This window comes from Geotrypetes seraphini, chromosome 5, assembly GCF_902459505.1.
Source record: "Geotrypetes seraphini chromosome 5, aGeoSer1.1, whole genome shotgun sequence".
NCBI lineage: Eukaryota > Metazoa > Chordata > Amphibia > Gymnophiona > Dermophiidae > Geotrypetes > Geotrypetes seraphini.
Window position 1 is genome coordinate 165,677,531 of NC_047088.1, and position 22,512 is coordinate 165,700,042.

At 42.9% G+C, this 22,512-nt stretch overlaps 1 protein-coding gene across 4 annotated transcripts in view; it reads right to left on the reverse strand.

Annotated features, from left to right (window-relative positions):
• The window catches only part of SPAG16 (sperm associated antigen 16), a 695,820-nt gene that overhangs the window by 627,448 nt on the left and 45,860 nt on the right, over window positions 1-22,512 (reverse strand). For all 4 annotated transcript variants that reach the window (XM_033946736.1, XM_033946735.1, XM_033946737.1 and 1 more), the window contains exons 4-5: window positions 12,299-12,432; window positions 1,360-1,497 (exon numbers count right to left, since the gene is read on the reverse strand). In XM_033946736.1, coding sequence (XP_033802627.1) covers window positions 1,360-1,497; window positions 12,299-12,432 — 272 coding nt within the window. The remainder of the gene's footprint in view (window positions 1-1,359; window positions 1,498-12,298; window positions 12,433-22,512) is intronic.

Here is a 22,512-nt window from a genome sequence, read left to right on the forward strand (position 1 = left end):
CTTCTCAGCACCACAAGGACATTTGCACTGCTTCTGACAATCCATAATACAGTCAAACCTTGGTTTGTAAGCAACGCGGTTTGCGAGTGTTTTGCAAGATGAGCAAAACACTCCCGCAAACCTTAACTCGCAAAATGAGTTCTGACTCGTTAAAGAAGCTCTCAGCTATGGTGGCCCAGGGGTGGGTGCTGCAGCCCTTTCAGCGTGGTGGCTTCCTTTCCTCGGGGTCCCCATGCCCTCCCACTTTGGCTGATGCCTCTGCCATCCACCAGCGCCTCCCGGCTTCCGATTCAAGCTGGCCACCATCCTGCAGAAGAAGCATGCACAGGACCTCTCAACTCCAGAGTCAAGCCGGCCACCGCTCCAACACGTGTACCACGTACAAGCACGAATGACGTCCTGCGTGCTTGTACGTGGTGCGCGTGTTGTCGGGGTGGCAGCCAGCTTGACTCGGGAGTTGAGAGGTCCTGCGCATGCTTCTGCAGGATGGTGGCCGGCTTGAATCGGAAGCCGGGAGGCGCTGGTGGACGGCCGAGGCATCGGCCGAAGCGGAAGGGCAGCCGCATGGGGACTCCGAGGGAAGGAAGCTACCACGCTGAAAGGGCTGCAGCACCCACAGGCAGGTACCCACCCCTGGACCACCATAGCAAACTTTGGTTGTAGAACAAATCTTCTGAGTTTGCATTATGGCCTATGGGGAACTTTGCTTTGATATGAGTGCTTTGACTTACGAGCATGCTTCTTGAATGAATTATGCTCGTAAACCAAGGTACCATTGTACTTTTCATCTTGGGATGCACTGGGGAGGGGAAGGCCCATTTTGGAAGATGCGGGCCAGCTGGGCGTAGGGAGTCTGCGTCCCTCAGGTCACAGATCTACATGGAGATAAAGGGGAAGCATCGGAGAAAGGGATGTTGTATGGCAGCAGGAGAGAGTGGGCATCTCTCCCGCTACAGGGGGTTCCTGGGCAGCGGGGCAGAGTGGGTATATCTCCTACCGCGGGGGGGGTGGGGGCAGCAGCCGGGTAGTGGTGGTGGTTTCTTAGCAGTGGGAGAGAGTGGCCATCTCTCCCTCTGCAGGAAGTGGGACAGCAGCTGGGAAGTGGCGGTGGTTTCACTTGGAAGTGGGAGAGAACTGGCATCATTCCTGCTGCAAAGGGGGGTGGGATTCAGCGCCAGCTTGACCCGAATGTTCTTATACATTTGAGTGATTTTTGGATGCACGTTCATATAATGCTGACTAACCAGTCACAAAATGTAATTAAATTTACTCGGCTGATAACCAAATATAAAGCCAAAATGAGTAAACAGCATGCTTATTTCAAAAATAGGAGAATATATTAAAACTAAGACAACATACCTAGCAGCTTCTTTATATTGCTCTAATTCTTTCCTTAAGCTTTTGATCTCAACATCCAGAATCTGATTGTGAGAGTAAATATCAGGAACAAATTCAACATCTTCAGAGGAAAGCAAGCCCTTGTGAAGCATTTCATACCTACAATGTTACAAATGGCAAATTAACACAAACAAATATTTTAATTGGTATATTACATGTAGCTTTTGCTATTAGAGTAACTTATACTTCCCTCCAACCCACCCAGATAACCTAGATTTCATTCTAAATTAACTGGGATTCTCAGTTAGCACAGCACATTGAATTATCTCATATTCTCTATCCTCACCAATCTGAATTCCAACATGGACATAGTACAGTGATATCCCTCATCAACAATCTACACTATTTTTGAAAGAGGGAGAGAAGAATTGCTTTTGTAATATCAGATTTGAGTGCTGTCTTCGACCTTATATATAGACCATGACATCTCATATTAGTATCTGGAAAACAACTTTTCACTGGTTCTCCCCATTTCTATCAGGCTTATTGACATACCCTTAACCCCAGGGATCAGGATCGATACCTGTTCTATTTAACATTTTCCTTACTCCTCTTGCAACTCTTATTCAGGAGATTTCAAACACCGCTTACTTCTATGCTAATTACATCATCCTGATCTCCCAACAAGACACAGACAGCCCAGATCTTTCCTCCATTCAAACCTGTCTTGATTCTATCTCAGACCAGTTTTCCTCTCACCCCTTTATTCTAATTCCCAGTAAATCAATTAAGTCCTGGATCACTGAACAGACTTTTCACCTTTCTTTACTCTTTAAGCTACACTGTTAGTGTACTGCAGTGGTGAGCTAGAGTTGGCTCATAAGAGACGTTTGTTAAGCTTTTAAGAATGTGGGAGCCAGTTACTAAAGTAGGACCACTTATGATTACTTTAACAACTGGCTCCCAAAATTTGGGCTCAGGACCTCTCCTGAAGACCCATTTTCCTTTGCTAATGGGGATGCTGAGTACTACCAGCTAAATAAATAAGATCATATTTGGTTGCCCTAACCAATGTAAGCAAAGGCCTATGGGAGATCATATCATTCATGTCTGACCTTAGGGAATGTCATTGCAGACAGCCTAAATTAAATCAGTGCTTAGAGGACCTGGCAGTAAATAGGTGTGAAGCGGTGTTAAGAAGATGTGTTAATGTCTGGTGCTTAAGATGGACAGCTTAGGATGTACAATGAGTCCAGGTGCACAGATAACTAAGATTAATCAGAAACTATTGTCAGAGGCATACTGGAAAGTACATTTGACTCCAGTCTATTCTTCTCCAGTCTAGCACACTTCACTCACCTTCCTGATCAGTGAAACTAACCATTGTTTCAGACAGTTTATTAAGGATGGGGATACTTAACTTCAATAGATTCTATTGAAGTTCAATAGATTCTATTTGTTATATAAAGCCTCCTCTCTATAACACCCCTCTCTCTATCTCTGGAACCTGAAGCTTAGAACATCAACCCTCCTTCTTGCTCTACCTGGAACTTCACGCTTCTCTTTCCTGTCTCTCTTGGATTCTTTCTTTGTCTGCCCTCTCTCATTCACAGGAGCACAGAAGCAGTCTCTGTATTCACTTTGTATTTGTAAAGCTTATGTGTCTTTTTAAAAATTTCCTTTCTGTATTTCTATATTATATTCTTTATGTAATCACTTCTGGTTGTGCTTGTCATTTGATTCTATTTCCTAATGAAACCTCTGTGAAGGCATTGAACCCAGAACCTGGTGAATTGTAAGGCCACTTCACATAACCCCTCAAACCTTACAATAAGAATAGCCTTACTGGGTCAGACCAATGGTCCATCAAGCCCAGTAGCTCATTCTCATCCAGATCCCTAGTACCTGTCCAAAACCCAAGGAGTTGAAACATTCCAGGGCAAGCAGTGGCTTCCCCCATGTCTTTCTCAATAACAGACTATGGACTTTTCCTCCAGGAAATTGTCCAAACCTTTCTTAAAACCAGCTATGCTATCCGCTTATACCACAAACTCTGGCAATGCATTTCAAACCTTAACTATTCTCTGAGTGAAAAAATATTTCCTCCTTTTGGTTTTAAAAGTATTTCCCTATAACTTCGTCAGGTATCCCCTAGTCTTTCTAATTTTTGATGGAGTGAAAAATTGGTCCACTTGTACCCATTCTACTCCACTCAGGATTTTGCAGACTTCAATCATATCTCCCCTCAGCTGTCTCTTTTCCAAGCTGAATAGCCCTAACTTTTTTAGTCTTTCCTGATACGAGGAGAGTTCCATCCCTTTTATCATCTTGGTCACTCTTCTTTGAACCTTTTCTAGTGCCGCTATATCTTTCTTGAGATTTTGAGACCAGAATTGAATGCAATACTCTAGGTGAGGTTGCACCATGGAGCGATACAAAGGCATTATAACATTCATAGTCTTGTTAACCATCCCTTTTTAATAATTCCTAGCATCCTGCTTGCTTTCTTGGCCACCGCCACACATTGGGCAGGTTTCATCATATTGTACACGATGACACCCAGATCCTTTTCTTGGGCACTAACCACCAAGGTGGACCCTAGCATTCGGTAACTGTGATTTGGGTTATTCACTTTGCATTTGTTCACATTAAATTTCATTTACCACTTGGACGCTCAGTCTTCCAATTTCCAAAGGTCTGCAATTTTTCACAATCCACATGCATTTTAACAACTTTGAACAGTTTAGTGTCATCTGCAAATTTAATCACCTCACTCGTCGTTCCAATTTCCATATCATTTATAAATAAGTTAAATAGCACCGGCCCCAATACAGATCCCTGCGGCTCCTCCATTAAGAAAAATTACTATTTAACCCTACCCTCTGTTTTCTATCCGATAACCAGTTCCTAATCCACAACTGAACTTTGCCATCTATCCCATAACTCTTTAATTTTCTCAGGAGCCTCTCATGAGGAAAACTGTCAAAATCTGGATACACTACATCAACCGGCTCACCTTTATCAACATGTTATTCACACCTTCAAAGAAGTCAAGCAAATTGGTGAGGCAAGATCTCCCTTGGCTAAACCCAAGCTGAATCTGTCCCATTAAATCATGTTGGTCTACGTGTTCCACAATTTTATTTTTTTATAATTGTTTCTACCATTTGGCCAGGCTTACCAGTCTGTAATTTCCTGGATCTCCCCTGGTACCCTTTTTAAAAAGTGGTGTAACATTGGCCACCCTCCAATCTTCAGATACTAAAGATGATTTTAGCGACAGGATACAGATCACTAACAACAGGTCAGCAATTTCATGTTTGAGTTCTTTTAATACCCTGGGATGTATACCATTCAGTCCAGGCCATTTATTACTTTTTAACTTGTTGATTTGGCTTAGTACATCTTTCAGATTCACCAAGATTTCTTTCAGATCCTCTGCCTCATCACCCTTAAAAAACCATTTCTGGTTCAGGTAGATCTCTTACATCTTCTTCCGTAAAGGCTGAAGCAAAGAATTTATTCAGTCTCTCCGCTATGGCCTTATCCGCCCTGAGTGCCCCTTTTGCTCCTTGATCATCCAATGGTCCCACGGATTCCCTCACAGGTTTTCTGCTTCTGATGTACCTTAAAAAACTGTTATGAGATTTTGCCTCTTTGGCAAGTTTCTCTTCATATTCTTTCTTAGCTTTCTTTATCAGTGCTTTGCATCTAACTTGCCAGTGCTTGTCTCTCTTCTTATTTTCTTCATTCGGATCCTTTTTCCATTCTTTAAAGGATTTTTTTTTGGCTCTTTCACTTCACTTTTTAACCACACTGGTTCTCATTTCCTCTTCTTTCCACCTTTGTTAATACGTGGAATACATCTGGTCTGGACATCCACGATGGTATTTTTAAATAAAATCCACACCTGGTTTACAGTCCTAAGCTTTGCAATTGATCCTTTTAGCTTTTTTTTTTACCATTTTCCTCATTTTATCATAGTTGCCCTTTCAAAAATTAAATGCCTCTACAGTAGATTTCTTCTGCAACGTAACTCCTGGTTTTAGTTCAAATTTGATCACGTTATGATCACTGTTTCCTAGTGGATCAAACACAGTTAACTCCTGTACTATGCCTTGCATTTCACTAAGGACCAAATCTAAAACAGTTCCCCTTTTGTCAGTTCCCGGACCAGTTGCTCCAAGAAGCAGTCATTTATGACGTCTAGGAATTTTACTTCCCTAGCACTCCCCGATGTAACATTTAACCAGTCAATGTTGGAGACTTCTACGATGGAAGGGTCCCACAGCCATTTTTAATGTGGCCACTGTGTAGCTTGCCCAATGATGATAGAGGAAAGCCATTTTTTTGACCAACACAAAAATAGATCTTTTAAACTAAACTAAACCTTGGGTTTGTATACCGCACCATCTCCATAGTTGTGGAGCTCGCCACGGTTTACAGGAATTGTAATGAGAAAGGAACTCCAAGGAAGGGCTAGAAGAAGATTAGAGGAGAGAAGAATGTTAGAGGGCTAGGATGTCAGAAGAGGTTTTAGAGAAAAGCCAGGTTTTCAGATGTTTACGGAAGGGTTAGAGAGCACTCAGGTTTCGAAGAGGGGAGGTAAGGTTGTTCCAGAGCTCGATGAATCTGAAGGGGAGGGAAGTCCCCAGTTTTCCTGGGTGGGAAATGCCTTTTAATGAGGGGAAGGATAATTTCGATTTTTGGGTAGGTCTGGTGGAATTAAGATTTGAGGAATTCCAAGAAAGTGGAATTAATGGAGGAAGGATGCCGTGGAGGATCTGACGTCATGTTCTTCAATGAATGTTATATATGTGTTGATTTGTCCTTGCAACTTGTGCTATGTAGGACAAACATCTCGTCCTTTGAAAATTTGCCTGACCGAACACAGACATTGTATCTCTGCTGGAAAACCCATGGAGCCTCTAGTCGAACATTGTATTCAGTATCAGCATTATTTTGCTTCATTTAAATGCCATGAATTGGAGCAAGCTCGTTTGACAGCTTGATGCAGTGACGTCCGATGTGAGTTACGTTGGACATGAGCAACATTGGATTTTCATACTTGACACTGTGTCTCCAGCTGGTCTCAATTTTGCTGTGGAGTGGAAGGCGTTTATGAGAGAAAGCTCCGTGAGTATTTATGTAGCTTTCAGTTCTCTGTGAATTACTTGATTGTCTCCGAGATGTGCTGCTGATATGTGTTAGTTGAATATCCAGTCCCCTGTTTGGAGGAGTCGATTGTGGATTACAAAAATTTATGTTCCAGTTCCAGCTACAGAAGTGTCTGTTTTCTGAATAAGTACTTGATTTTTATACTTTCCTTGCTGTCTTCATGCTTCAATTTTTGAGGAAGTTTGTTGTTTAATGTGGCATGGACTGTGTGGTCTTTTTCATGCTGGAACTTATACTGTCTACCTCACACTTGACTGTTACTTATTCGCACTAACACGTCTCATAAAGAGCATACATTTTGATCTGCCCCCTTTCCTTTCTTGTGCATTCCTGCTGTGGATTGGGAAGGGATATTGCTTACTTGTTGAAGGAGTTTTTGAATGACTTATGATATTTTGAGGGCTCAGTCTTTTTACAGCTTAGTTATGTTAATAATGAGTACCTTGATGGAATTGAGGTCTTTTTCTCCTTCATATTTATTTGCAGCAATTTCGCTTCCCTCTCGCCAGTAGAAGGAGATTAAATATTTAGTGTTTTTTGTGGGTAATTGAAATCACCCATTATTATAGTTCTGTTGCTCCCTGCTGCCTGTTTCCGGCTCTAAGCAGCATGCCGGGACTTCTTGTGCATGCTCTGAGCTTGCATGGAAAGTCATGATTTAGAACCAGAAACAAACAGCAAGGATCTGTAGCAGTTCATTTATTTGGCTGGCAATGCTCAGCATCCCTACATGGGGGAAGGGGAGGAAAGAAAGGAATACCTTACCCCAAGATCACCCCTCCCCCCCTCAAAAAAAAACAAAAATCAGGGCTGGCTATGCCCAGAGAGAGAGAGTCAGCTGTTAAAACTTTGCCAGCAAAATAATGTTGCAGTGGGTTATAACTTGTGGAACTGGGTTCAATTCTCACTAGCAAGCCACTTAACCGTTCATTGCTTCACGTAGAAAAATTAAATTATGAGACTATTAGGGACAGGGAAAGTACCTGCATATAATATAGGTAAACTGCTTTGGATGTACCACAGAAAGGTGGTATATCAACTCCATTACCCTTTACCACCACCTCTCCCAATCCCTAGCTCCAACTCCCAATGGCCTGTCAATAACTCTGGTGGACTCTTTTTGATTCGTCATAATCCATCTAGACTACCAGCTCTTCTTCCATGCTCATGCTTCTGTTGTATCCAAATCATGCTTCAATACATTTTGTCTTATCCATTCAGTTCAAAGCTGCCTGGATGAATTAGCTTGTGCCACTTTCCTATACACCCTAATAGCCAATATATAAGTATATTGCACTCAGTTCTATTCTTCTGAAAAGATTACAATTCATTCAATATATATCCATTAGACAATTGGCACACAGTAACCATTTTGATCATGTAAGCCCTCTTTTTACTTTAGCCTTTAATTGACATCATGTTCCTATGTTTTTACCACTGACTCCCACTCTCTTTTAGAATCCAACATAAAATACTAATTGTAATCCACAAGGCATTTCACACAGGATCACCTTCTTACCTGGTCTCGGTCATCTCAGCATATATCCCTTTCAGAACCCTCTGTTCTATGTCAGAAAATCATCTTTCTATCCACTCAGTCTTCCAATTCTATTTTGAATCTACCATCCAATTCTATTTTGAATCTGTCTCTCACCCTCTTTATGGAAAGCGCTCACCTCTCTTACACAGTGAATGATCCTATATAAGGTATGAATCCTGTAAACCCATCTTTTCTTCCTGGCTTTCCTGTGAATGACAAGTTTACTGTGGCAGTGACTTTTAGTGACTGGGAGATAGCCTAGACCCCCTCTCTTCATTTCTCTATATTCTCCACCACTACACTAAAATCCTCTCTCCCCTATTTATTGATTGTAGTTCCTTTCTGTCTGTGAAACTAGTCTGTTGCTCTGATTGCACTTATTGACGGGTGATTTTGCAAGAAACTAAGGACTCAAAATTCAGCTAGCAGTCATTTGATGGTAGTCAAAAAGTTCAAAAAAGCTCAAAGTGAGGTTTTTCCTCTGCCTCCATTTTAATGGGAAGAGCTTGATCCATTTACCTTAGAAAGCCAGTAAAGGATATGCTCTCTGGTGGAGAATTAAGTCTTTGAGGTACAGAAGGATCAAAGGGTACGTCATAGGATTCATCTGCTGAATATTCTGGTAAATCCTCACCTGAATGGTTAGAAATATCTGAGTCAGACTTCTTAATATATTCTCTTCTAGGAGAATCAGGGTGTGTGTTGAGAGGAACTATGCATCGATGTGCGTCGAAGCATGGGTCAATGCTCTGACCCAGGAGATAATTCTTCTGCTGATGAAGCAGGTATGGAATACATCCATGCCAACCCTGATGCTCGATCTAGAGCAGGGGTGCATGACCTAATCCTCAAATGACACCTCGACTTATCCTTGTGCAAGTCTGAGGCAGGCATGAACGCCTTTAAAGCCTGTGTAGACTGAATCTGCAATAGCCCCTAAAGCACTTGTTTGAGCATAGTCTGGATCTTATTCCGGAGAGTCGGTGTCTGCACTGGAAAAGATATCGGTGTGGAAGCAGTCTGCAGTGAAAGTTGTCTGGGCATGGAAGACCTCAATGTTGAAGCACATCTGGGAAGAGACATGATTGGCAGTGAGAGAGTGGTCCACGGTGCATCGAGGCACTGAGGAGGTGGATGTCAGCGACGACGCCATGCCATGCCTAGAAAGGGATAAATGTTCTTGTTTCTTAGCTTTCTTACATAATGTCTCCCCCGATGGGCGAGGCATGGACAAAGATAATGTTGAATCTTGTCTCTGCAGAGAGCCCAATGTTCAACAATTTCTATTCAGCATCTGTGCATGCGGTGTCGATACCAATATCGGTGTTGATGATGTTCAGCATCTAGTCCCAAATCTCCCACCATGCTTGATGTTGATGCCAAACCAAAAAGTTTATCACACTGGATTTGTCTGGATTTCAGTGACCTCTTTTGCAAACACAGAGTTCACAACAAATGTTCCAATGATCAGAACCCAAACACTGAACACACCAATAATGGGGCTTAGAGCCTGAAAAGGTCAATTACTTGAAGTACATTTCTTGAAGCCGCATGGCACCTTCTTTGACATCGATGAAAAAATGGCTGATGTAAAGTCAAAAGGCTTGATGATCCAATGAGCTTGAGTGACAAGTATACTGATAAACATTGATGCTCCCTGGGACACAATAGGGCCTCAAGGTGGCCAAAAGGCTAAAACTAGAAAGTTGACTGAATTCAATCAAAGTTAAAGAAATTGATAAAAAATGAAAAAATAAAGAATTATGAAGAAAATAACAAAATACTAACCCCCTCTTCTACAAAGCCGCGCAACAACAGCCCCAAAGCCCTTTAAATCTCTATGGACATCAGGGACATTACCGCGCGGCTTTGTAGAAGAGGGGGTAAAATCACTTTTAAATTTGATGCATTGAGGAGATACCAAAGATACAGCTTCTCCAAGCCACGAAAAAAATAAGAATTGATGGACCCGTAAGCTGACACTGGGCGGGAAGGCACAAGAACGCATGCAGTATGGGCACTATCTAAAAATTTTTAATGACAGTGCACTTGGCAGTGTCCGTACTAGGTAGTAGTAAGAAGTAAGTTATGGATTGAGGACCAAGTGGCCACCTTGCAAATGTTCTCAACTGATACAGAGCGGAAATGAGCTTCCGAAGCAGTCATAGCTAGGACACTGTGGGTTGTTACCATGCTTCCCTGAAAATAAGACAGTGTCTTATATTTATTTTGGGCCCAAAAAACGCACTAGGTCTTATTTTCGGGGTAGGGCTTATTTTCTTTCATGTACACGATCATCTCTCCCTTCATCTCCTTCACCCCAATTCTTCCTCTTTCTTTTCTCTCCCCCACATGTGCATCATCTTTCCTCCCCTCTCACCCATACCCTTGTGCCTTCCCTCTGGAGCAGCTTTCAATCCCTCCCTCCAATCCCCCTGTGCAGCAGAACCCTTACCCAGCTTCTATCCCTCCCTCCCATCCCTCGTGCAGCAGAACCCTTGCTCAGTTTCCATCCTTCCCTCCCTCCCATCCCTCATGCAGAAGAACCCTTGCCCAGCTTCTATCCTTCCCTCTATCCTATCCTTTGTGCAGCAGAACCCTTGAGAACTCACCCACCCTCGCCATGCAGCCGAACCCCCACCGACCCTCCTATCTGAATCCCGCTGACCGCAAATCCTACATATCTCCCTCTAGAGCAGCATCGGGCCGGAAGCACTCTAAAAAGGCTGCTTCACAGCTTTCTCCTGCTGGGGAATTCCCTCTGCTGCATCACTGATGATGTCATCAGTAATGGGGCAAATGGAAGGCCCCAGCAGGAGAAAGCCATGAAGCAGCCTGTTTACAGTGCTGCCGGCCCGATGCTGCTCTGGTGGGAAGTATGTAGGACTCGTGGTCGACTGGGTTCAGATGGGAGGTCAGCGGGGATTTGGCTGCGTGGCAGGGTGATGGCAGGGGGCGGAGCGGCAAGAAGAAGCACTGCTGCTGGCAAATCCAGGGACTAGGGCTTATTGTTGGGGTAGAGCTTATATTAAGACCTATCCCGAAAATCATGCTAGGGATTATTTTCAGGGTAGGACTTATTTTTGGGGAAACATGGTACATGGCCCTGCAGCATCAGCCCAGCCTGAGTATACTTGAAGGAGATACAGTCCACCAGTCAAGTGGAGATATTATTTTAGAACTAGGAACTCCAAATATGTTAAGAGTCAAAAGCCATAAAGAACTGAAAGAATCTTTTATGAGTTTTAATGCATTCTAGGTAATATGCCAGAGCATATTTGCAGTCCAAGGTGTGCAGTGCTGTCTCTCCAGGATGCAAATGAGGCTTTGGGAGGAAAACAGGGAAAACAATGTATTTGTTGAAGTGACATTCTGAGATGACCTTGAGTAAGTGTGAAGTACTACTCTTACAATGATTTTTTATTGTCAGCAGCTACATGAGAAGATCCACTAAGGAAGCATTATTCTGAAACAGACAGATCTGTTGAGTGGAACTGCAGTGAGTGCAGAATTTGAAGTGCTGATTTTTGACATTATTACAAATGTAAAATTATTCATTGGAGAAAAGATTAGACGAGGCAACAGGTGGAAAGACTGAGAATGTGGTGAGAGAGTTGGTAGGGCTAAGTGAAGCCTAATATACTAAGGAACACTGACATTACTGAAGTCAACCCCATGATTTATACTCCATATTATTGTGATATTATGTAACCAAGTGTTTTTATCTGATTGGACTTTGGGCTGTTATTATTTAAAGGGATTTTGTAGAGACTAGATGATTCTGTGTTGGTAAAACAAATTTTATACATTTCCTTTAAATATAATATTTATATAATCTGAATTGACCAAAATGTTCTATGTAAAGTTAAGACTCATAACTTATCAGTCATTTAACAGTAAATACAAATCTATTGGACCCTTTTACAAATGTGCGCTGCTGAGCAGTACATGCTAAATGCCAAGCCACCCATTCTATTTCTATGGGCAGCTTAGCAGCGCACCTTATTAAAAGCCTGCCTATGTGAGCAAAAATAAGTCACACCACAAATGTAACAATCATTTACACAGATGTCTCAAATACATTATTATGTGATATTCTTCAGAAAAATAATTGACCAAATTCAAATGTCTTTTAAAAGAGACATAAATGTTATATTTGCTTTTAACAACAGCCTTTATCATTTTTTCCTAAAATGAATAAGCAAACTTCCAGAAAGTACAAGCATATTTAGAAAAGTTTACCATTCTGTTTGGAAACACTCAAGGGTTTGCGTCATCCCCTTTTTAATAAGAAAATTGCGTACAAAGTCATCCATCACTTCAGGTTTATGTGGTATAGGCTGTTTTGAAGTCAATATTGATCTCTGAGAGTGCAACTTGAATGTAAAAAAAAAAAGATTTTGAATTAACATCAAGCATAATATGGTCATAACATAATCAAACAGTATTTTATGCTCCTGTCAGAAAATGTATATAGGTCAAACTAAAAGGGCAGTAAAATTACGTATTGCAAAACACCTGAGTTGCATATGTCATGGGAGACTAGAAGCCCCATCAGTAGCCCATTGGCAGGAGAAACATCACTTTTTTCCCAGGTGTAGCCTTATACCCCTTGATTCAGCTTCAGACTTCAAGCAATACCTGTCTCTCTCTCCAGGCAGACAGTTAACAAGCTTTCTAATTTCTCTAGGCTACTGGAAGAAGCTGGGGGAAAATAGAAACTCTGTAAGGATAGAAGGATATGCTTGTTGTTAAGCTGCCCATCTGAGTGATATGCTTTGTTAAAAGAATAACAAGCTACTCCAGTTTTAATTTCACGCATAGATTGCAATGCCCTTTATAAGAACATAACAAAAAAGAAATGACACCTCCAGATAGTGCAAAACATTGCAATAAAAATTATATACAATGTAAAAAAATACAACAATGTTTCCCCCCTCCTATGCAAAGCACACTGGCTGCCAGTAGAACACAGAATAAGCAACAAAATCCTTCTACGTATGTTCAAAACCCATCTAAGCAATCAACCAGAATTCATCAATAATCTTCTCATTCTCTACAATCCTTCTAGGTCAGGACAGGATACCATAACTGTACTGACCAGAAGAATGAGGTTTTGGCCTCTGAAAGCTAATTTAAAAATGGATTAGTCCAATAAAATGGTATTTCTTATTTTCCATTTCTGTTTTATTTTTATTTGTTACTTTGTAAAGTGGTGATTGTTATTTGTCAGATTTTTCAAATTTACGTCTGCTATCTTTTTTATATTTTGCACAGTATCAGGGAACATGTGTTACTGTTTCTGTCATGTTGCATTGTATGCAGAGTCTGGTTTATTGACTGTTTAGTTTAACTTTTGTCTACATATTTCTATCTTTAGTATGTGATTACTTATTCCATACTAGGCGAGGGTATATCTGTGTTCTGTGTATATGAAAAGGACAAGGTTTTTTGTTAGCATTGACAGGGCAGGATTGATTTGTATTAATCTGGCTTGTTTAATTTTACAAAATTGATTCAACTTCAAACTTAAAAAGGTGTGTCATTGAAAGCAACATCAAAAAATCAATTCAACAGGCCAAATTGAATCAAAATGAAATATTTTTCCCTGAATCGGGCAGCTCTACTCTGCAGCCTTCTAGTTTGAATATTTGCAATAAAGGTTCATAAGCATTTTGAAATAAAAAGTTTTAATATTTGCATACTAAAATAATCACTTTTAAATAATAAAGTACTGTATAAAGAGAACCAGCATATATTCTCTCTGATAATGTACAGAATCTACCCATCAGGATCTATCAAGAACTTTTTCCCAGTGATATGGATTAATCACTTTTAGTCAGAAGATTGATCTGAATGGGCTATTGGTCTGACCTACTATGGCTTTTTATGTTCTTATAACAACTAAAAAAACAGGTGGAACAGAGATTTAACAAGGATTTATTGACTAATTTTATTTCAAATTAACAAGTAAATTTTTGTTACAGTACCATTTGATAGTTTCTAATTTAGAATTTCTAATTTTACATGTGGTGTTCTCTTTTGCTTTAAAAGCAATTTTAGTTTGAAATTCAGACCATTCTTCTCCTTCTATTGTGCATTTGCACCATTGGCATCTGCCACATTTTTTATGTGAACCAGTGCCCTCCAATTGAAAAAAAGCTATCTAAAAAGCTAGGGGATGGGACAAGACATCTTCCATAGAGGGTGAACATTTAGAAAAACTATGGGGGAAATTGCAAAAAGTACCCCGGCCCATATATTCAAAAAGAGGTATCTGAATGCTCTATTTACAAGCATTTCAGTGTGTTAAATAATGTCCTCTTATTTTAACAAAAAGAGGCTCCAATATTATTCTTTTTCATGTAAAAAGCATGTGTCACACCTATATCTTTTAGCAAAATATAACCTAGTATGCGATGTTTCATCTAAACTCATGACTACAGCAGCATTGTGAGACAAAAATTCAACTCTCTAAAAAGAGTTAATAAGATCTATAATTAGGTAATTAACAAGTCATCCTTGATGGTACCAATTTGCAGAGTTTAACACTAGTAAATTAGCTCTAAACCCAGTAGTTACTGCTTATAAAATTAGGTAGTAAAACATTTTGTTTAAATTATAAAAGCAGTAAGAAAAATAAAAAGTTTGCTGGTATGATACATTTTCCTGACCTTATAGAGCCTCAATGCTGAAATGTTACAATAATAAGTAACAATGGATATTAAGTAAATCAGACCACTAAATTTAACAAAACATCTATTAATATAATTTAAAACGATTGCCTTAAATTTTCTTAAGACAAAAATTCTGAATTAAGAAGGTAAGAACAAAAACACACTTTTAGATCATCCTCTAAATGTGCAGCTGTTATATTTTTCACAGATTTCCACCACATCTAGCAATACAGCACAGTTACTTACCGTAACAGGTGTTATCCAGGGACAGCAGGCAGATATTCTTGACTGATGGGTAACGGCACCGACGGAGCCCCGGTACGGACAATTTTAGAGTGATTGCACTCTAAGAACTTGGAAAGTTCTGGCATGCTGCACCGCGCACGCGCGAGTGCCTTCCCGCCCGACAGAGGCGCGCGGTCCCCAATTATGATAAGCCAGCTAAGAAGCCAACCCGGGGAGGTGGGAGGGACGCAAGAATATCTGCCTGCTGTCCCTGGATAACACCTGTTACGGTAAGTAACTGTGCTTTATCCCAGGACAAGCAGGCAGCATATTCTTGACTGATGGGTGACCTCCAAGCTAACAAAAAGAGGGATGGAGGGAAGGTTGGCCATTAGGAAAACAAATTTTGCAAAACAGATTGGCCGAAGTGTCCATCCCGTCTGGAGAATGCATCCAGACAATAATGAGATGTAAAAGTATGAACTGAGGACCAAGTAGCAGCCTTGCAGATTTCCTCAATAGGAGTGGAACGGAGGAAAGCTACAGATGCTGCCATTGCTCGGACTTTATGGGCCGTGACAGAACCTTCCAGTGTCAGTCCGGTCTGAGCATAACAAAATGAAATGCACGCTGCCAGCCAATTAGACAACGTACGTTTAGAAACAGGACGTCCCAATTTATTCGGATCAAAGGACAGAAAGAGTTGGGGAACTGATCTGTGGGGTTTCGTACGCTCTAGATAGTAAGCTAGAGCCCTTTTACAATCCAAAGTATGTAGAGCTTGTTCCCCAGAATGAGAATGAGGTTTTGGAAAGAAAACAGGCAGAACAATGGATTGGTTGAGATGGAATTCAGAGACAACCTTAGGGAGAAACTTTGGATGTGTACGCAGAACCACCTTGCCATGGTGAAAGACCGTAAAAGGTGGATCTGCAACCAGTGCATGAAGCTCACTGACCCTCCTGGCAGAGGTAAGAGCAATAAGGAAAAGTACCTTCCAAGTGAGAAACTTGAAAGAAGCGGTAGCCAAAGGTTCAAATGGAGGCTTCATTAAGGCGGAAAGAACCACATTGAGATCCCAGATAACAGGAGGGGCTTTAATAGGTGGTTTCACATTGAAAAGACCCCGCATGAACCTGGACACCAGGGGATGAGCTGATAGAAGTTTTCCATGGATCGGCTCATGAAAAGCAGCAATGGCACTGAGGTGGACTCTGATGGAAGAAGACTTAAGGCCAGAGTCAGACAAAGAAAGCAAATAATCCAACAACGTCTCCACTGCCAGGGAAGTTGGATCAAGATGATGAAGAAGACACCAGGAAGAAAATCTCGTCCACTTCTGATGGTAACATTGCAGAGTGGCTGGTTTCCTGGAGGCATCTAGAATGGAACGAACAGGCTGAGACAAAAGTGTATCATGAGAAGTCAGCCCGAGAGATACCAAGCCGTCAGGTGCAGAGACTGTAGGTTGGGATGTAGAAGGGTTTCCTGATGCTGTGTAAGCAGAGAAGGATATAGTGGAAGAAGAAAAGGTTCCCTGGAACTGAGTTGAAGTAGAAGGGAGAACCAATGTTGTCTGGGCCACCTCGGAGCAATCAGAATCATGGTGGCTCGTTCCCTCTTGAGCTTGAATAAGGTTCTCAACATGAGAGGCAGAGGAGGGAAAGCGTTCAGGAACAGATTTGACCAGTCGAGGAGAAATGCATCCGCTGCCAGACGGAGAGGGGAGTAGAGTCTGGAGCAGAAAAGGGGCAGCTGGTGATTGTGAGGAGCTGCAAAGAGGTCTATCTGAGGAGTGCCCCATTGAGCGAAGATAGACTGTAGAGTTACAGGATCGAGTGTCCACTCGTGAGGTTGGAGAATTCTGCTGAGCTTGTCCGCTAAGGAATTCTGTTCTCCCTGAATATAGATAGCTTTCAGGAAGAGATGGTGATCTATGGCCCAAGTCCAGATCTTCTGTGCTTCCTGGCACAGGAGGCGAGAGCCTGTCCCCCCTTGCTTGTTGATGTAGTACATGGCCACTTGATTGTCCATGCACAGCAGAAGGACCTGAGGAAAGAGAAGATGTTGGAAGGCCTTGAGGGCATAAAACATCGCTCTGAGTTCCAGGAAATTGATGTGATGCTTCTTTTCCTGGGATGTCCAAAGACCTTGAGTCTGGAACTCGTTCAAATGAGCTCCCCATGCATAAGGAGAGGCGTCGGTGGTGATGACTAGTTGATGAGGAGGTTGATGGAACAGAAGACCTCTGGATAGATTTGAGGATACCAACCACCATTGTAGAGATTGACGAAGAGATGATGTCACAGAGATGTGTCGTGAGCAAGGATCCGTCGCTTGGGACCACTGAGTAGCAAGGGTCCATTGAGGAGTTCGCAGGTGAAGACGTACGAGGGGTGCAACATGAACCGTGGATGCCATGTGACCCAAGAGTATCATCATTTGTTTGGCAGAGATGGAATGTTGAGGAAGTACCTGCTGACATAGAGACTGAAGAGTCTGAAGACGGTTGGATGGTAGGAATGCTCTCATGAGGAGTGTGTCCAATATCGCTCCAATGAATTGGAGTCTTTGAGTGGGAATGAGATGAGACTTGGGTAGATTGATCTCGAATCCCAATATTTGTAGAAACTGGATGGTTTGGTTGGTGGCCAGGAGAACTGCTGGAGCAGATGTGGCCTTGATTAACCAGTCGTCCAGATAAGGAAATACCTGAAGGTGGTGAGAGCGCAGAAAAGCAGCTACCACGATGAGACATTTGGTGAACACCCTTGGAGAGGAAGCAAGACCGAAGGGCAGCACCTTGTACTGGTAATGACACTGATTGATCATGAAACGGAGATACTGTCTTGAGGTTACATTGATTGGTATGTGAGTGTATGCTTCTTTGAGATCGAGGGAGCATAGCCAGTCGTCTTGGTTGAGAAGAGGATAAAGAATGGCTAAGGAAAGCATCTTGAATTTTTCCTTTACCAGATGTTTGTTGAGATCGCGAAGATCTAGAATTGGTCTGAGATCTCCTGTTTTTTTTGGGAACTAGAAAATAACGGGAGTAGAATCCCTGCCCCTTTTGATCTAGAGGAACTTCTTCTATAGCGTTTAGAAGAAGGAGGGATTGAACTTCCTGAATGAGGAGGGCAGATTGAGGACTGTTCAAAGCAGACTCTTTTGGCAGGTTTTGGGACGGAAGAGTCTGAAAGTTGAGAGAGTAGCCGTGGCGGATGATATTGAGGACCCATTGGTCCGAAGTGATAACTTCCCACCGGCTGAGGAATAGGGAGAGACGACCTCCTATAGGTTGAGGCAGGAGAGCAGATATAGGAGTACTGGCTATACTTTGGAGAAGTAAGTCAAAAGGGCTGTGTCTTCCGCTGTGGAGTTGGCTTTACAGGCTGCTGTTGCTGTTGTTGCCTGGGAGGCTGACGCTGTTGCTGCCGTTGACGCCTGGGTTGCTGAGCAGTTGTTGGCAATGGCCGAGCTGTGAAACGGCGTTGATAGGCTGACTGTTGTCTAAAAGGCCTTGTTGGGGGAGGCTTTTTCTTATTTTTAAGAAGGGTATCCCAACGTGTTTCATGAGCCGACAGCTTTTGAGTAGTCGAATCCATGGATTCCCCAAAAAGCTCATCCCCTAGGCACGGGGTGTTGGCTAACCGATCTTGATGATTAACATCAAGTTCAGATACCCGAAGCCAGGCCAGGCGACGCATTGCCACAGACATTGCTATCGCTCTGGATGTAAGTTCGAAGGTGTCATAAATGGACCTAACCATGAACTTACGCAACTGAAACAGAGAAGACAAGCAATGGTGGAAAGATTGTTGTTTCCGTTGAGGAAGGTATTTCTCAAAGGAAGCCATGGTGGTAAGGAGATGTTTCAGATAGAAAGAAAAATGAAAGCCATAATTTCCAGCTCTATTTGCCAACATTGCATTTTGGTAGAGCCTCTTACCAAATTTGTCCATGGCTTTACCCTCTCTGCCAGGAGGAACGGAAGCATATACACTGGCTCCTGCAGATTTTTTAAGGGTGGATTCGACAAGTAAAGATTCATGAGGAAGTTGTGGTTTGTCGAACCCAGGAATGGGAATTACTTTGTACAGAGAGTCTAACTTACGTGGGGCCCCTGGAACCGTTAAGGGAGTCTCTAAATTCTTGTAAAAAGTCTCCCTCAAGATGTCGTGAAGAGGGAGCTTCAAATATTCCTTTGGAGGTTGGTCAAAGTCTAGGGCGTCCAAAAAAGCTTTAGACTTTTTGGACTCAGCCTCCAAAGGAATAGACAGAGAATCACACATATCTTTCAGGAAACTGGAGAAAGATGATGAGGAACATTCTCCTTCAGAGAGAAAAGGCTCTTCTGAATCTCCCCACAGATCAGGATCCCTGATATGGGGAGAACGATCCCGAGACTCAGGGGTAGATGGTTCTACATGCCGGGTCTTGCGCACCGACTTACCCGATCTCATCGATACCGACCCAGGCGATGTAATCGGTTGTACCGGAGCCGAAGTCTGCACCGACTGATGTTGAGCTCTCGGCTCCGGCGCAAGGACTGGCATCGATGCCGATGAGGTGGAGTGAATCGGTACCGAGGGAGTGGATACCGACAACACAGGTTGTTCCACTATCGGTACCGGCTCAGTGCAGACCGGCACCGGAAGGTTCGGTGCCAGGATAGTTGGAAGGAGCTCTTGCAATTGCTGCTTGAGCTGTGCCTGGAGAATGGCCGTAATACGGTCATCAAGGGATGGCACCGGTACCGCTTTTTTCTTCTGCGGTACCTGCGGTGCCGCTCGACGCCCCGGAGATGAGGAGCCCGATGTCGAGGGACTCACCTCAATAGGGGCGGAGCGCTTCCGCTGGCGCCTCACAGTCGGCAGGATTGGACTCACTGCACTCGAGACCGGAGGACGTTCCAGCGGGGAAGGCTTCTTAGCCGGCTTACCTGCATGTTGGGACGCCGGCGCGGAATCTCGCGGCGTCGAAGAAGAGGGTGCCGACTGAACCGGTGCTGAAGTCGGAGTCGATGGAACGGGATCGGACATCTCGGCACCGAACAGTAATCGCTGTTGTATTTGGCGATTTTTTAATGTTCTTTTTTTCAGTGTGGCACAGCGGGTGCAGGTGGAGGCCTGATGCTCAGGACCCAAACACTGTAAGCACCAGTTGTGTGGGTCCGTGAGAGATATGGGCCGAGCACACCGCTGGCACTTTTTAAAACCTGGCTGAGGGGGCATGAACGTGAACACCGCTTCAGCCAAATCGAAGGCCGAGGCTTCGATGGTGGCAGAAGGCCCCGCAGGGGAAAAGCCAAATTGAATGAAAAACAAAAAGTTTTTTTTTTTTTTTTTTACAAAAAATGAAAGAAAAAAGAAAGAGGCAAAAGCCAAAAAGGTTTACGCGAGCGGGAAGGCAATTCAAAAAATTTTCAACAGCCGTTGAAAAAACGCGTCTTCTTAGCTCCGCGGAAACTAAGAAACTAAGAAACTGGGGACCGCGCGCCTCTGTCGGGCGGGAAGGCACTCGCGCGTGCGCGGTGCGGCATGCCAGAACTTTCCAAGTTCTTAGAGTGCAATCACTCTAAAATTGTCCGTACCGGGGCTCCGTCGGTGCCGTCACCCATCAGTCAAGAATATGCTGCCTGCTTGTCCTGGGATAATGATTCAACTACTGTATATAACATGACCAAGACCTAAAGAGGGTCATTTTTGGTTAGACATTAAAATCCGAGTTTGGATGTTTTGCAGAACATGCACAAAAATCCAGTAGTGAACATGACCGTTTTCAAAAATGGTTATTTCTCAGATGTGCTTGTCCTCAGTGTGTTTTTTTGAACTATATCCAAAGAAAACACATCCAAAAGAACGCACAAACAAGCCATGGGATGTAGGAGAGGTCAGCATTTTTTTAAATATATACAGTGTTCTCCCCAGAAATTTTTTCCAGCCGGGTGGCACAAAAAAGTAGCCGGGTAAGGCGGGGCAGGGAAATTTGGTGGTGGGGGAAAATTAAATGTGCACTATTTTTATTAGCCCATAGGAATTGAATGGACTTTGGTGCATATGCCATGTGGGAATCGCTACTGTGGCTTTGTAAAAGGGGCCCTTATTGAGTGAACTCCATAGTCACCTAGACCAGTGTTTCTCCACTTCTTCAAGCCAAGTACCCCCTAACTCTAACAAATACCAACTGAGTACCCCAGCCCAAGCTCTGTCCCTGACCCCACCCCCATTATAATAGTACTAATTGTAATGCAATTTCTTCCATTCATTTTTCATGTACACACAATATAATCATATTAATTCACAATGGTAACCACAAAATTTTAAAAAACACAAAGCACACTGTATGCAGAGAATATGATAATTATTATTTATATTTGTTTTATTTTTCAAAGAGGTCAAGGCAGATGACTTTAAAATATGCAATGTCACCTCAGTAACAACTATAGAAAAATAGACAAATATAGTTCAAAATATAGACAGCAGATATAAATTCTCAAAACTGACACATTTTGATCCCTAAATTGAAAAGAAAATCATTTTTCCTACCTTTGTTGTCTGGTGATTTCATGAATTTCTGGTTGCACTTCCTTCAGACTGTGCATCCAATATTTCTTTCTTTTTTTCTTCCTCCTGCATGCTTCTTCTCTTCCAAACCTCATTCCATTCCCCAGCTAACATCTCTCTGTCCCTCCATGAGCCCAACTTTTCTCCTCCACCCCCACTGACAACATGTCTCCCTCTCATTCCCTCCCCTGCTGCAAAGGGAGTGGAGAAAGAGATCCAGAGTACATCTCTCCCACTCCCTCTACTGCCACATCCAACATTTCTCCCTCCTTTCCACCAGTCCAACTTCTCTTTCTCTCTGCCTCCTGAATGCTTCCTTTCCTCCAGTCCTCATTCCTTCCCCCAACCAACATCTCTCTCTCCCTCCATATGAGTTCAACTTTTTACTCTCTGCCCTCTCCCCCTTCCCCTGAGTGTGAAGTTTCTCATTCCCTCCCCATTCATCTCACTCTCTCTCCTTGAGCCTAACACTTTTTTCCTCCTGCATGCTTCCTCTCCTCCAAACTTCAATCCATTCCCCAACCAACATCTCTCTATCCCCCAATGAGTCCAACTTTTCTTACTCTCTCTCTTCCACCCCTATTGGCAACATGTCTCCCTTTCTCTCCCTCCTCTGTTATGATCTTACATCTCTCTGTTCTTCCTCAGGGTCTCTCCCCCCCCCCCACCCCCCGGCTCTTCTGTCTGCACCTTCCATAGTGCAGCATCTGCCTCATGTCTTAGAAATATGATGGCAGATAAAGACTAAATGGCCCATCCAGTCTGCTCCTTTGGTCTAAGCCTCTGTCTTTCTTCTGATTACACCCCCCCCCCCCCCCAGCATTTGCTATCCTTTCTTCCAGGTCTTTCTCTGCCTCTCTCTCCTTCCTTCCTCCCTGCCTCCTTGGTCCAGAATCTTTCCACCTCTCTGCAGTCTCTTTCTCTCTCTTCCCTCTATATACCCTTAAGTTCAACATCTGCCCCCTCTCTTCTGCCTCCCCTTTGTTTC